The sequence below is a fragment of the Notothenia coriiceps genome, unplaced genomic scaffold (genome assembly GCF_000735185.1).
Source record: "Notothenia coriiceps isolate Sejong01 unplaced genomic scaffold, NC01 NC01_scaffold00009804, whole genome shotgun sequence".
NCBI classification, from domain to species: domain Eukaryota; kingdom Metazoa; phylum Chordata; class Actinopteri; order Perciformes; family Nototheniidae; genus Notothenia; species Notothenia coriiceps.
The window spans coordinates 1-11,945 of NW_011342505.1; the positions used below are offsets into that span (position 1 = coordinate 1).

Genomic DNA, 11,945 nt, shown 5'->3' on the forward strand with positions numbered 1-11,945 from the left:
CCCAGCCCCCGCCACCCCCACCCAAACCAAACACATCCAGCCTCGCGCCGTCACAGTAGGGAGCTAAACAGGGAGGGATCACCGGGAATAGTTCAGCTGGTGTCGACACATATCACCGTCTGCTTCGACTATTTCTAACGGGAAAACCGAGAACGTACCGGTGGTGCTGGATACCAGGAGGACGACATGGGGGAGTTCACGGCGTTTTTGCTGTTACTGGTGGCGACCTTGACGCTTTCATCCGAGGTTAGTAGCCTTCCGTGGAGAAATCACAGACGGTGGGAGTGGGTGAGTGGATCCGTGGCTCCGCGGCTCATCTGCGGGCCTGTAGCCACACTGACCACCGTCTAACCGGAATACAGACGTGTTTAACGGTTATATTTTAAATGTTACGGTCAATAGCTGCTGGCATGAAGGCCGTGTAATCTTAACAGTTAACGGAGCTGCTAATAAAGATAACAATATTACGGGAATTTGACGAGGCCCACTCTTGATGTTATCCAAGGATTTGTTATTTGGTCCAGTTTTGAACATCTTGTTGTGTGCGTTCATCAATATTTCAGGTTTATAGTGTTACACAAGAGATTTACTGCGAGGAATTAGCTAACCAGAAAATGTCAGCAATGCTACCAAGGCCTACCATTAGATGTCAGTGATTGACAGTTTGGCCCTGCAGTGTTGGACATGTTTAGGTTAATCCAGTGGAGGGAGTTTCTTTTACGCAGTTATGTATAATGTAACAATAATGCTTGCTGTAGAAGGAAGTTATTTGTCAGTAACCTAGCTAATGCAGCTAAAGGGGTTTAAAGCTAACGTTAGCTCTTTTCAGAAATGTACACGGATTGGCATGGCAACCGCTAGTGGCTAAAAAACGTCCTACGTATGCAGTCAGTTTGGGATTTGTGTTTTAAACCCGTAAATACACCAGATACGACCGACACATACAACACGTTGAGGGTTCATTTGTTATATCTCCTGATACAGACGTTGTTGTTTTTATTTATTTTAATGTACTGTGTTATTCTTGCTGCTGCTGCTGCTGCTGCGTGGTCATGGCCAACGGTCCAGTTCACAGTGTTGCAGCTGCAGGGTGTGATATTGCTGAGGAGAATGGAAAAGATGCAGCCTTTTTAGTTTGACACTAAGCAAGATGGCGCCTGCAGCTTGCTGCTGTTGCTGATGCTTTGCAGGACCAGAGAGAAATACACAGCTTTTGAAGGATCTACTGGAGATAGAATGAATAGAGCCTATATTGCATAATTCAAATCAATATGCATACAGCTGTACTCTCAGTACCATGCTACACTTAAGGGTGCATGTAACTTAGTAGAGTGTTTCTATTAACTGCAGGCTTGATATAACCCAAACCAAATCCCTACGTGCTACATAATAAAATGCCCCTACAGCAGAATAAAGCAGGACACTACTATTGTCGAGAACCTTCCATTATAACCATGTTGCCATTCTAGTATGACTATGCTGAGGTGCTATACATATGCCATATTGAGAGCACCCTGTGAATTAATTTACATATATTAGTTGTATTTTAGAGTGCTATTTTAAGATTGCAATGTTTCATAGGATCATATGATCTGTCTGGTCAGATTGGCTTTATAGCCAATGCAATCTAGGTAAATCCAATCATTGTGTTGAAATGTATTTCATTTCCCTGCATGTGTTTTAGGCTGCAGGCTGAGACAATGATTAAAAGAGCAGCACAGGCCCTAAGATGGGATAACCTTTGCCGTGGCCTGCTGCCACATTACCCTATGGTCAAACAGGAGTTTGTGAAAACTTTTTTCTTTCATGTAAATGAAAACTAGTTTCAACTGGTTGTCTCAGTGTAATCCAAGACCACCAAGTAAAGGAGAAATTAAGTAATAGCATGTTTGTTCATATAACTGTGCCTTCTGGCTTATACGCGTGTCCATTAACATGATTTGAAAGATTAGCCAATGATACATGAGGTTGTCAATGCATGGTATACTCAGTTGGCAGTTTAGGATTAACATCCTGAGTTGTTTTCCTATTTTACCCATCGCAAAAGAAATCAACTATAAAAAATAACAATGGCCTAATAAGGTGAGAATAGAGTAGTTTCAGCATGAAGGAACAAAGTTAACCCATCCTGAATCAGAGGCAGATAATATAATGCAGAAATTTACAAACAATCGTTGTATTGTCAACAGATGGCTTGGTGGCGTATTGTCAAGCTTGCATCATCAGTCTTTTCTAGTGTCTGCTAGAAAAATATAAGATCCAGAAAGCAAAGCACATTGAGACTGTTGGGCTGAAGAGAAGGTTATATGTTATCTCCCATTAGCTCACAGCTGGATTTTAATAGTCTGTGGTTCAAAAGGTTTCTACTCTTTGCAATGAGACGCAATATGATCTTCTCCACATAATCATTGCGCTTCCTTTAATGTAGGAGATGAGCAAAAGGGCATATGTGCTGGCCTGTGGCTGTAATGCTTAGCTGTCTGGCTTATAGGCTTAAAGGGATAAATCAGAGAATCTTGTCTTGCTCAGGCTTAAACCAGTAATACAATCCTTTACCTTGTATGTAGTAACTTAAATGTGCAAGGATGTTATAGATGCATTTTGAAGAGACCTTTAACCTTATGATTCACTAATCTATGTCCTGCAGAAAGAGACGTATGTTGTGCAGGACTGCAGGTGAAAGAAAAAGGAATAAACTGAGAGTGGCTAAATGTACATTAGCTGCATCAGGAGATATTTATGTTTAAGTTATACTTCAGCCAGTTCGGTACCATCCATCATCATTGTTGTCCTCTCTTTCTCCTTGTCTGTCCAGGTGCCTGCTGATGACTCTGTGGATATGCAAACTGAGCCCCAGGTGGCCATGTTCTGCGGGAAGCTCAACATGCACATTAATGTGCAGAGTGGAAAATGGGAGTCTGACCCTTCAGGCACCAAGAGCTGCATCGGCACCAAGGAGGGCATCCTGCAGTACTGCCAAGAGGTATCTATACAAAGTGATGGTGACAGGGAAACACATAGGGACAAATAAATCAAGTAGACAGGAAGATGCAGCTAATGCAGTAACAAAGGACATGAACATATCTCACTTTTTCTCCAGGTGTACCCAGAGTTGCAGATTACAAATGTTGTAGAGGCCAACCAGCCTATCAGCATCGAGGACTGGTGCAAGAAAGGCCGCAAGCAATGCCGCAGTCACACCCACATCGTGGTTCCCTACCGCTGCCTGGGTAACCAGTTTACCAGTTCATCATTCGAATGTTACTGAGCATGTTTATTTACATGATATTAACATAGGCCTTTTTCCTTTTTCAGTTGGAGAGTTTGTGAGCGATGCCCTGCTCGTTCCTGACAAGTGTAAGTTCCTGCACCAGGAGCGTATGGATCAGTGTGAGAGCCACCTGCACTGGCACACTGTTGCCAAAGAGGTGAGGAGAAAAAGGTCCTCAATATCAATATGTTCCTTTGAAAAAAAAAACGGTTGTCACAGGGACCAAGCAAATGAATCCACTGATGGCATGTTTGAATCTGCGAGTGATTTGTTCAGATTATTGTTATTTTATCGTCGCTCTTTCGTGTTAACTCGTGTGTGGCATCATTGCTTTTACTATAAACTTTCATCTCCTTGTGAAATGTTTAAATGTCGTATGTTTTTTTTGTGTTTATAATTGTATAAGAAGTTGTCATTAATGCTCATTATTATATTTAGTCCTGTGGAGACCGCTCAATGAATCTCCATGACTACGGGATGCTTTTGCCATGTGGTATTGACCGTTTCCGAGGGGTGGAGTTTGTCTGCTGTCCGGCGGAGGCGGAGCGAGAGACCGACAGCGCTGAGCTGGAAGGGGAGGAGTCAGACGTCTGGTGGGGCGGAGCTGAGACCGAATACTCAGATAACAGGTATCACCACTCACACACATTCATCACACATTCATCCCCTCTGAAGTACACACTGATTCGTTAACACATGAACATCCTCCTCTCCATGCAGCATGACTCGCCCGGCAGAGACAGAGCCAGCCACAACTGAGGACGACGAGGATGAAGAGACGGAAACATTTGAAAGGGATGAGAATGGAGATGGCGATGAAGATGATGATGATGATGATGAGGACGACGATGAGGACGATGTCATTGACGAAAGGGATAGTGATGAGCGCAGTGCTAACATCGCCATGACAACCACCACCACCACCACCACTGAATCCGTTGAGGAAGTCGTCCGAGGTGAGAAATCTAGATGTAGATACAAATGTATTCATTTATCTGCCTTTCTTTCATCGTTGGTTGTTCTGTTGATCGACAATCTCATATTTTTCATTCATTTTTTTATGTTATATTTTTTTATTTGCCTGTGCGTACATACCTCAGCCGTGTGTTGGGCTCGTGCTGAGTCCGGCCCGTGTCATGCCATGCTGGAGCGTTGGTACTTCCTGCCTGAGAAGGGCAGCTGTGCTCCCTTCTTGTTTGGGGGCTGTGGGGGCAACAGGAATAACTTTGACTCAGAGGAGTACTGCCTAGCGGTCTGCAGCACCTCGTGTAAGTCCCGGGCCGAACCCTCTATACTCTGAAGCGTCCTAACCGCCAGCCTGATTCCTGTCCTCCGGCTGCTGCAGATTATCTCTGTCTCATTCACTTTCTCTGATTCTCCCTGAGTGTCTGATGGCTCTTAACTACTTGGAGCGCTGACCAGTGTATATATAGTATTTTGCCTAATTTAAATTAATCATTTTCTAAGGAAGATAAAAACCCATCTTATGACAGGAAAAGAAAATGCCATAAAGTCAATCATATCCCTTGAATAACTGTTTTTGTTTTTTGTAAAAGTAAAGAAAATATTTACATCTGTGGTAAAGATCAACCAAAGTGATTGCTCTCGTTTTTTAACTATAAGGCTTTTAATTTTCTATATTTTACTTCATCAAGCTTTAACTACACAGACTATATTCAAAATCACTTCTCTGACGGTTTTCATGGGATTTGTTGAATAGATAGAATTTTACTAGCCATCTTCTTCAATAAGCTTAAGTTACAAGCCATTACACACCATTAGTGTAATTGTTAATGTATGAACTCTTTATTAAAAGGAAAATGAAGATCATTGCGTTTCCCTTTTTGTAAAGCAGCCACGATGCTCTCTTTAACTTCTCGTTTCACCGTTTTGACACTAACTGATACTCCTTACAGCATGTGGACCAGGCAGCATACATTCTGAACACTGGATATCAGTGTGTGTCTGCATGCATTTCTACACACACACATGCATGCCTTGCAGCTACACATTCTGTGTCTGTGCTGCAGCTCCGTAGTGGGCTGACCTGTTAGTTGTTGGTGTCATAAAAATGTCCCAACTAGCTGAGTGTTGCAGAGTGTTGAGAGTCATGTATGGGCGAATGAGGGAGAGTGCTGTTAAGGGTTAATGGGTTCATTTGCTGTTTGAGTGCAGCTTCTGCCCTTATCCTGACTCAGCACTTTTCCTCTTATCTCCAGGCTCCCACATGAAATAGACATAAGGACAACACTCTCCTGGGAAACTAATCACCCTTTGTCCCCTTATAGCCCGTCAGTTTTGATATCATTGTTTGTGCCTGTGTTTAACCCATCTGTATGTTTTCAACAAACGTTGCATTGATGACTGTTTGTCTGTGCGTCACCTCAATAGCCTGCATTGTGTGGTTTTGATGCACTGGAGTTTTTCTGCATGTATAATTCATACACATTTGTCTTGTGTTTTCCCTTGATCTGTATTTCATTTCTGCCTCTTAATTGTCGTCCAGTGCCCACCATGGCCCCCAGTCCTCCCGACGCAGTGGACCACTACCTTGAAGCACCCGGAGACGACAACGAACACTCTGACTTCCAGAAGGCCAAGGAAAGCCTGGAGGCCAAACACCGTGAAAAGATGTCCCAGGTATGTTTGTGTGTCAGGGTTAACATCCTATACATTCTCTCTGGGATATTGCCCTGTCGATGTGTCCACACGAGTTTGTCGGTCTTTAATGCTTCTGTCCCTGCTGTGACACTTTTGATGTCCAGGTGATGAGGGAGTGGGAAGAGGCTGAGAGGCAGGCCAAGAAACTTCCCCGTGCTGACAAGAAAGCTGTCATCCAGGTAGGACACGCATCTCAACTCCTTCTGTATTTGTTTTATTTGTTTTAAGGATTCTTAACCTTTTGCAAATAAAGTCACTGGGCTGTAAATATTTGTTATTCCCGTCAGCTGTAATGACTCAATAAACTGCTTTCCCTCACTGGGAGAATGCTATTCACTGAATTTAGCAGCAGGCCCCCCTATTACCTCTCAGCTGATATCCACAGGGCTAGAAATGCGCTGTGAATGTAAAGGGTTTCTTGCTAGGAGCAGCAACCATAAAGCTAGCTTTTAACAAGAGCGATAATACTTTAATGGTCAGATCAAATAGCTCCATTTGCAACATCAACAGGACAAATATTAAGACACAATACAAGAAAAACAAACATTTAACATAACACCACAAGACCTTTTAGTTTACATTTGAGATGTAGCTCTGTTTTTACTGTTAGGATTGACTGGTGCACCAAGTGGGTTTAGACTGATTGTTTTATTTGGTGATGACTCTTTGTTATCCCCTACAGCCAGGGCTCGAGCTTAATGACGTCCCGTCGTCCCGGGCCCGAAAAAAATAGTGTCGGGGAGGATAAAAAATAGTTTTGGGACGAGAGTTAAAATAAAAATACTCTGCTAACTCAAACTACAAACGGCGATGAAAATGAAACCGACTGCACCTTTTGTGTAGCACACAGTTATTAAACCTCCTTGTCAACATAAACGCACAAAACATTTAGCAACCCGCGAAATACACACACACACACACACACACACACACACACACACACACACACACATACGTAAGCCTGTGCCCATGTGCTGTCAGCCAGCCGCACAGCTGGCTGTGCCCGCGAATTCCTGGCCCGCAAATTCGCGGGTCTAGCTACAGTATGTACTGAGTGTGTGTATTTCGCGGGTTGAGTGATGTAAAATGACAATGGTATCCCGTGGAGGAATTCTGAAATGTTTTACCGTTACATCACAAAAACGCAGAACCAGACCCTGGAGCGCCGGCCTCTTTATTTACTTACTCCTCTTCATCCCCTATGGGTAATAAGGCTGAGATGAGAACCCTCCATCGTATTTAGTCCTTAGCAATATGCTGCGCCTCTCCCTATGTATAGATGGGTACCGAGCCCCGGTATTAAACGGGCTCCGCCCGGGTCGGAATTATTAAAGACAGTGGTAACGTTAAGCTCCGACGTTATCTGACTTTTTATCGTTACTGGAGACATTTAAAAAATATATGTCATATGTAGTATTGCTACATAAACATTATATCGCAGTTTTAGTTTAGCCAACTCCGTTTCTAATATGCAATAAGACTACAACATGCGTCTATGATGTATTTTCGAGCTTTCCAATCCAGACGAGATCTCTCTCTCCCGTCTGTGTGCGAGGGGGCGGGGCAGTTTGTAAAGGTCTCCTGACTGAGTGGTTACTCTGGGTTCTGTCTTCAGGACAGAGTGTTGGATTTTTTTGTTAATTGGATGGGACTAGATTTGATTCAATATTAGAGTAATTTTCTCGTTTGTGTGTTTGTTTAAATATATTTGGCCTTTGTTCATGTGATTGACTGATTTACTCAAATAAAAAGGTTGATGAATTATCATTTAATGATTTGTATGATGTTTTATTTATGTTAAAGGTCCCTTTGAATGATTTTAACTAATGATAATGTAGAAAAACGAATATTTTAAATTCAGGACGGTCCACATTCATTTCGGGACGGCTTAGATTGTATTTCGGGACGGTTCCGGGAGGATGGTGAAAAAAGTTAGTCGAGAGCCCTGCCTACAGCCCACCCATTTCGTGTTTTTGAATATATTAATTTGGCTTCCCAACTAGTGCTTGTGTTTGAGGCTATGCTTTTTAAGCTGCTCACAAGATTTCACCACAATGAACACATTGTGCTGTCGGCCTCGAAACACTGGCTGCCTTTATAAAACAACATTGAATATATCCAAGGTATTTCCCACCTAAACGCTTGGTGCTTTTACTGGCGCAGGGTTGTCTCCCAAATGTCTTTTTCTTATAAAAATTCATGGGCAAAGAAAGAACTTATTTTAAAAGCAAGAGCAAAATAAATGTGGCACTTGTGGGGAGGATTCTTATATAACTATAACTGGTTGTAATTATAATCGGGCATACACAGGGAACATTTAAAATTGTAAAATGTTCTTCTTTTGCAGCACTTCCAGGAGAAGGTGGAGGCTCTGGAGCGGGAGGCAGCTGGAGAGAGGCAGCAGCTGGTGGAGACCCACATGGCCCGGGTGGAGGCTCTGCTCAACAGCCACAGACGCCTGGCTCTGGAAAATTACCTCAGCTCCCTGCAGGCCAACCCTCCACGGGTACGCACGCACGCACGCACGCACGCACGCACGCGCACGCACGCATACTCCACATGTGTCCAAAATTCACGAGTGTCTTCACGGAGTGGTATATATTAATTTCATGAAGGATTAAGAGAGTAGCTGTCTCTGTACATTTCCTAAATACTATTCCACAGTTTTACCTGGAATTTATAGAATAAAAACATCAAATGACAGTATATGTTTTTATATGACTCTGCCCTCCCCAGGCTCGTCAGGTGTTGACCCTGCTGAAGAAGTACGTCCGTGCCGAGCAGAAGGACAGGCAGCACACGCTGAAACATTACGAGCATGTCCGCACAGTCGATCCCAAGAAAGCTGCACAAATCCGGCCTCAGGTACACACACAACTCTTAGGCTGTTTTTAATGTGTTTCAAGGATTTAAAGTGATGGTATTGGTACATTCTTAGTACAAATCTAAACTTAAATGATATGTCAATGTAGATAAACAAAATAATAATCATGAATTAAAGTACAACTCATTTTCTTCTGACCTTTAGCTTTTGACCCACCTACGTGTGATCGATGAAAGGATGAATCAGTCCGTCGGTCTGCTCTTCAAAGTGCCCAGTGTGGCCAACGAGCTCCAGAGCCAAGTCTGTAAGTGTCTGCTTCTATGCTTCTTACTAACTGTACGAATAACTGCTTTATGATTCACATATTTGCGTATATTATTATAGTGATCATAGTTATAATTATTATAACCTGATATTATTTTACCAGATCCAATTCAGTTAAATGCTGAAAAACACAAAAAATATAAAGTACTATTTTCTTCCATAGCTTATTTATTGTTTTTACATATTTGAATGTTTTGACCCTTTCTGGATTTCACAGTTGTGAGTCAATATCAGTTTTAAAGCTAGAAAAAAGTGTTGATCAGAAACATTTATACTTATCTGCAAAAATCAAGATAAAAGATCAAATGTTTAAGTTATTTTAACATTGCCAAAAATGCACTAGTTTCAGCCTATAAAATGTAAATAAATATATTGCACTTTTTTTTCTTCAAATAACAATAAAATGCAAATCCAAAAACGGAAACTCAATAAATACAAACCTTTATTGGACTATTGGTCGGACAAATTAAGACTTTAAATATATTGCCTTTTACCTATGAGCATTTTTAATTGTGGCATTTTTCAATGTTTTCTGTCATGTTAGGGACCAATGAGTAATTGATTTGTTGGGGAAATAATCAGCAGACTAAGCAACAATAAATGTTAAAGATGTGGGCTTAGCATGTTTATGTCATGGTGTGATGTTTTCATTTTTAAAAGATAAGTTGTTGAATTATGAAACTTACAAACTTACTATTACCAGCTGATGTTACACACAGACTTAATGAAGAAGCTCAGTGCTGAGTGAAGCATGTCTGAGGGGATGGATGGTGTGCTGATGGCAGTTAGTTTGTCTTCAGTAACCGGCACACCGCGCACACCATCTATCATCGAGCTGCGTCTCACACTCGCTTTCTCCTTTTGCTTCCCAGCTGTTCTGATGCAGAGAGTCCAGGCAGAGCTGTCTCAGCAGGTTTCCTCTCTGCAGAGCGATGGGCGGGTGAGTCCAGTTTCACCCACTCACATGTATGGAGTGTGTCCAGTATAAACTGCACCAGCTCTCTGAATAGAGTCTCCTCTGTCCGACAGTGGAGAGAAACAAAGTCCCACACAAAGAAAGGTTGATGCAGTCTTTGAGAGCAGGTGGTGGAAGAGATTTTGTTTAAAGTGGACCTATCATGCTATATTTGAATAGTATAGTGTAGGACCATACCTATATTAGGCATATTTATACTTTTAATTTTTCAAAATACCAAACAGATCATGCATTTTAGCCATTCCTCATTTCGCTCAATTTAACACTGTCTTTGCATGGGCTGATTCTGTGAGAACAGCACCATCTACAGGCCTGGCATATGTACTACAGCGTCTCCAGCGCTTTCCAACAGCAATGTCCGTTGCTGTCTCCTCCTGATTGGTGGAGTTTGCCCAATAGCCGTAGCACCACTTCTGTGACGTCATAGAAGTGTTCAAATCTGGATCAGTCTGTATCAGATCCGTTGCAGCCCCTTTTTAAGAGATTTGGGTATGGAGGAAAATAGAGAGGGTTGTGTTTTCTGACACTTGGTGAGTTCCCTGGAACACCGGGGACACATGTTCATGTAGAAAAGACGTACAAAAGTGCATTTTGCATGATAGGTCACCTTTAATGTAAATAATCAACTGCCGACGCTTTATGGTGATATATACTAATTAATATGTTTGTATACCTGTAGTGGCAGTGAATTAGATCATAGTACCCAAAATGGTTGAGGTGGCTACTGTGATAAACGATCTCAACTTGTATTTGAGTCTTTCTGCTTGCTCCTAGCTTCCAACACAGGAAACTGACTTGAGAACATAGTGGCGTTTGCCAAAGCCCTCCCTTTCAAGTAGAAGAGACAGTTTACTGCATGTCCACGGTCCATCAGGTTCGCGGTTGTTTCTGCTGATCTGTTCATTCACGGATATGTCCAACTGGGTAGGAAACCGTCCTGGCGTCCCTGCTCCATCTTCCTCAGGCTTCTACTTTTATACTCAAAATGTCAGCTTCACTTAATGAAGTCATTTCAGCTCCATGGGATCCAAGAACAGCACTAAATATGTCACCCCAACGTGCGCTGTCCAAGAAAGTATTGAGCTCTGTTGCTAGAATAATTACCTTGTGTCACGGTAATGGAGTCATTTTGAGGGAGTGAATCGAGGCCGGGAGTTTGCTGCTGGACTTTGCTCTATAGGCTTTTACTCTCCAATCTAAACTGCTGTCTGTTTTTTGCCTAGCCATTATCTGCTATCACATATGCTGTTTTTGCTACGATATCACAACAAGATTTAATGCTATTTGAATATCTCTGCCAATAGAGAGGTGAAGTCCCGCCCTTCTACTTCTGACCCATGGGAACTTATTTCGGAAAAATTATGTATTAAAGTCAATGGAGAGAGAAAGATTATCTTTCGATCCCGTTTGAATTGTGCCACGAATTACACATATGATGTTTGTCAATCTTAAAAAATTATTTCCATGTCAAAAAATTCACAGTTTGTCGTAAAACTGTTGAAATATAAGACTATGAAAAATACGCAACTAGAATGACTACGAATCCCAGAATCCCGGTCCCGCATGCTGGCTCTCACGGAACCGACTAACTCCCCTTGTGTGTATGTACAGCTCTCAACATGCCCAGACTTGGAGTGATTTTCACCTCTTTTAATACTTTCCGCCTCATTCTGAAAGAAAGAAGTGAAATGTGCCAACGTGACGGCCGTCTTGGTGTGTGGTGTGAGATGGGAGATGTAGTTCATTGAGCGGTTTCACACAAAAAAAAGTGTTACTTCACAGTTTTACGACACATTTTAATTTTTTTGACTTGCAAAATTATCTTTTTAAATTGACAAACATCTTATGTTTAATTCGTGGCACAATTCAAACGGAATCGAAAGATAATC

The 11,945-nt window shown here is 42.1% G+C and overlaps 1 protein-coding gene across 2 annotated transcripts; it reads left to right on the forward strand.

Annotated features, from left to right (window-relative positions):
* The first annotated feature begins 27 nt into the window (after positions 1–27).
* LOC104945593 (amyloid beta A4 protein-like) lies at positions 28–10,083 on the forward strand. 2 transcript variants are annotated; one of them, XM_010771292.1, is made up of 13 exons: positions 28–246; positions 2,816–2,983; positions 3,101–3,230; positions 3,316–3,428; positions 3,710–3,900; positions 3,992–4,227; positions 4,372–4,539; positions 5,778–5,911; positions 6,037–6,111; positions 8,280–8,438; positions 8,669–8,797; positions 8,961–9,060; positions 9,953–10,083. In XM_010771292.1, the coding sequence occupies exons 1-13, from the start codon at positions 187–189 to the stop codon at positions 10,066–10,068; spliced, it is 1,779 nt and encodes a 592-aa protein (XP_010769594.1). In that variant the 5' UTR covers positions 28–186; the 3' UTR covers positions 10,069–10,083. The 2 variants fall into 2 exon arrangements, with proteins under 2 accessions (XP_010769594.1, XP_010769595.1); XM_010771293.1 differs by lacking the exon at positions 4,372–4,539.
* Positions 10,084–11,945: the final 1,862 nt, after the last annotated feature.

Bases quoted from the DNA above. Each gene is read 5' to 3' on its own strand.
- LOC104945593 (XM_010771292.1), top strand. From the start codon at position 187: ATGGGGGAGTTCACGGCGTTTTTGCTGTTACTGGTGGCGACCTTGACG. The intron at 3,429-3,709 runs GTGAGGAGAAAA...TATTATATTTAG, and splicing joins GGCACACTGTTGCCAAAGAG to TCCTGTGGAGACCGCTCAAT. The intron at 8,798-8,960 runs GTACACACACAA...TCTGACCTTTAG, and splicing joins CTGCACAAATCCGGCCTCAG to CTTTTGACCCACCTACGTGT.